General features: G+C 55.8%; 1 protein-coding gene across 1 annotated transcript; it reads right to left on the reverse strand.

The window, feature by feature from the left end:
• Positions 1 to 1,175: 1,175 nt before the first annotated feature.
• Positions 1,176 to 2,315, reverse strand: RASL10A (RAS like family 10 member A). Its single transcript, XM_025192729.1, is given in 3 exon segments — positions 1,176 to 1,514; positions 1,946 to 1,967; positions 2,173 to 2,315. Coding segments are annotated over 3 exon segments (444 nt in total). The 3' UTR covers positions 1,176 to 1,235.
• Positions 2,316 to 3,886: the final 1,571 nt, after the last annotated feature.

Genomic DNA, 3,886 nt, shown 5'->3' on the forward strand with positions numbered 1-3,886 from the left:
CAAGACCCATGTCTTGCCTCTAACTAGAGAGTTAACTTCATCTTTGCTGAGTGTTTCCTGGAGTGCAAGTTCTTGCTGCCCACAGCCAGAACCGCAGCAGAGGCTTGGCCAGCTGGCCAGCTACATCATTGTCCAGCAGAGAACGTCTTCTGCACCAGCCAGGCTGAGGCGAGAGAGCCTCTCATGGGCATCTGCTGCCAGGGAAGTGACCCCAGTGCAGGAGAAGGCCCCAGATAAAGCCCACCCTGAAGCCAGTTAAAGCACAGTTGCATACAAGGCAACAGAGCCACACTGAGCTGGGAGCAGGACATGAGTGTCTGCCACCCACATAGCCCTGAGAGGACACGCTCTGTTCCCCTGGCCCCGCTCCTCTCTTTTCCATGAGAGGGACCCAAAAGTGGGAGACAATGGAGAGAGGAGTGAAGAGTACTGAGACTGTCGCTGCCAAAGTGAAAACAAACATTAAAAAGAATTGAGTTCATCCCCAGATGAAAGGTATCAACCAACACGGACTGTATTTGGCTCGGGTCACAAAACCCAAGATCACTGAAAAGAAGGCCTGAGGGGATTTTGCCCATCAACCCGATTGGGGTTCACCCCGGAAATTGTGACTGCTACATGGGTTTAGAGGGGAGCATCGACTTGTATGCATCAGTCGCACCAGTGGCAACAGTCAGTTCACTCATAGCAGGGAACAGCACCTGCCCTGGCTGCTAGGAATTGCCAGACTTTGCTTGGCTTGAGGTAGCTCCCTCTGCCCATGGACCTGGCCTGTATCTGTGCCATGTCCTGTATGTGTCTTGGTGTGCAGGGGTGCGGACTACAGACACAAGCCTGGGAAGAACCCATCTCCTCCATTACCTGCCTCATCCAGGAAAGCATCCTCTCACACCCCCTCAGTCCCACTCACCCCCACATCAACCTCACTGGCCAGGGGTTGAAACAACAAACACCACAGTTAACTCTTAGGTCATGACCAGTCCAATTACCATTTGCTCTGAAACTGCATCATGTGCTCAGTTCCTGAGAAGGTAGAGAGCTGGTAACCAGAGACACGTCCTTGTGCACCAGAACCACGGGCAACAGGGGGGAGAGGTGATGGCCAAAGGGTCCCCTCTGCCTGGATGGTCCATGTCAGGTGGACACAGGTAGCTAGTTCTCAACTTGTTCCTTCCTAGTCCCTGGAGCAGAGGGAGCTCCCCCCACCCCAGCCAGCGTTGTGTCTAAGTGTGGCATCAGTTCATGTGCAACACCTCCTGCAGGCACCTGGTGAAGTGGTTGCGCTTGTAGGCCCTGGCCAGGACACTACACATCAGCTCCTTGAAAGTCAGGAGGATGTGGCAGTTGTACTCGGCTGAGCACTCCAGGCACCCGCATTTCCAGCTCTTCTTCACCAGGATGGAGAAGGGCTTCTTCCCAGCCCACTTGTGCCCGACTACAATGATAGGCCTCTCATTAGCACTGCCCATCCTGGGGTTGGGAATTGCAGGCAGATCAAGGACAGGGGCACAGTCCTGGCCACCAAGGAGAGAGGGAGGGCCTGGAAGAGCTCATCCTGGGGAACGGGAGTGACTACCCAAAGCCAAGGCTGCAGCCTGGCCATGGGGAGAGGCATGGCCAGGTGCACCTAGTGCATTCCCACTGCACCCCATGCCGGCTACAACTCAAACCCTGTGTGCTGCATCTTACAAACTTAGGCTTCTGCACAGCAGCCCCATCTATCCCTTTTTCCCACACCAAACCCTCTTGCTCGTCTACCTTTTGGTCCTAGTGTTCAATTCTCTCCCCGCTTTCCTGCATAGATGCTAAGGCAGGACCTATGCAGGATGGTGACCAAGGTGCTTCTATGTCCCCACGAAGCCAACTCTGGTCTCCAGGCATGGAAAGAAACGTGCTAACTCCCAAGCCCGGCTGCAGCCCACAGCTAGATGGCCATGACAGTTGCCCTGGCCTTGCCTTTCCACTTCCTGACAGGGATGCAGGGGAGGTTGGGCTGTGTCTACTTGCTGCACAGCTCAGGGAAGCCCTGGGACAGGCAGCACGTGACCCTGGGCAGTCACTCCAGGAAGATGAGCCACCGTCCCTTCTGGAAACTGAAAGGGAGATAATCGAGCTCCCACCCCGAGAGCCTGGCTACCAGCTTCCCCCTGCTGCCACCTGCCCCCTGCTCACCTGTTCTCTGCTAGCTGCTGTTGGATCATCTTGACTTACTCAAATCTCACAGGACTGCAGATGTCGTATGCTAGCACAAAGGTATCTGTGTTCTGCAGCCCCCAGCACTTCAGGTTCAACTGCTCCTTCAGGACAAAGAGCATAGGCTGTTTTTGGGGGTGGGGGTGGGTGGGAGGGATGCGGGGGTGCCAGCCCAGAGGGGATCCTGGATAGTTCAGCTCATCCCAGCAACCCTCTGCCCCAGTGATGTCAGGGGGCAGCCCAGGGTGTAACCAGCAGTGGGGAGGAGACTGCATTCTCTGCCACCTCTCAGAGAGGCAGAGGTGATGCCAAGAATGGATTGCCCCCTCCCACGTAGCCAGGGGCTGGGTCCGTTGTGGGTAGATATCTGGCATCTTTGAGGGAACTACTAGCCACTCCCCTTACTGAGAGGGCAACAGCCCCTGCCCTGGGTGAGGTGCCCTGCTCTGTCACAGCAGTCATGCATGCCAGCCCTGTGGCCTGACGGAGCACCTCCAGGATGAATGCCAAGCCGAGGAGCAGCTCTCCAAGCTTCTAGGCAGAGCTCACTGGCATAGGGAGGGTCCATCCCACATGAAAGTGCAGGCTATCCATGCCTCATTTCACTGACAACGCTGAGCGATCACCCAAGAAGCCTGGTGAACTGGGCACCCACTGGGCAGCCGGGACCGGACAGCTAGCTACACAGCCCACCTGCCACCTGGGGAGCCACCAAGCCAGGCAGCTGGGAAGCCAGGTAACTCACTGCGAAGGAGGCTGGGCAGTCTGCCAGTCCATCAAGCAGGCATCTGGGGAACCAGCAAGTCAGAGACCCCTTGTCCCTCCCCCTCAAAGCTGGGCAGTCTGCCTGATGTCCTGCCCGCGTCTCAGGGGAGTTGCTGAAGGGGTGAGGACCTTCCTTCCCCTCCCATTTGCTCACGCCACTGGACTTCAAGCAAAAGCCCTCACATCACACATCCTGCTCAGGACCTTTCACACGGTCACTTCCAATCCAACCTGGGCCTTACATGAGGTGAGAGATTGTAAAACAAAATCTAGCTGTCTTGAGTATCTTAACAGTGTCTCTGAAACTTCACTGTCAGTCATTGCTACACCTGAGTTAATATTACCACGCCTGAATTTAACTACATGGCGGGTTTTAAACTAGGCTCGTCGGGGGAAGGGGAAGATGAGGATGGAGGGAGCCATGGACCACCGAAGCAAGAGACACCCGCAAGAACAGCTCAGCCAAGACAGGCGACAAGCACAAGAAATACCCAGGTAAGAGACAGGGGCCCAGATAGTCCTGGGATTAGGGGGGCGGTGCATACACCTCCAGGAGGCCTTAAATGCCTCTACACTAATGCTCGTAGCATGGGGAACAAGCAGGAGGAACTTGCCCTCCTGCTACCTAACACTAACCCAGACATAGTGGGGCTCACTGAAACTTGGTGGGATCCAACACACGACTGGGCAGTAAACATCATAGGCTGTACAGGAGGGATAGAACAGGGAGGAAAGGTGGGGGGGTGGCGCTCTACATCAAAGAGCAACACACATCATTTGCAAACAGCACTGGGTCAGAGGAGCGGCAGACTGAAGTGCTCTGGGTCCGAATACAAGGGGGTCGGGGGGAAAGGGACTTAACAGTGGGGGTCTACTACAGGCCACCCAACCAGGGGGAAGAGCTGGACTGGGAATTCTCAGGTCAGCT

Source organism: Alligator sinensis, unplaced genomic scaffold (genome assembly GCF_000455745.1).
Source record: "Alligator sinensis unplaced genomic scaffold, ASM45574v1 scaffold216_1, whole genome shotgun sequence".
NCBI lineage: Eukaryota > Metazoa > Chordata > Crocodylia > Alligatoridae > Alligator > Alligator sinensis.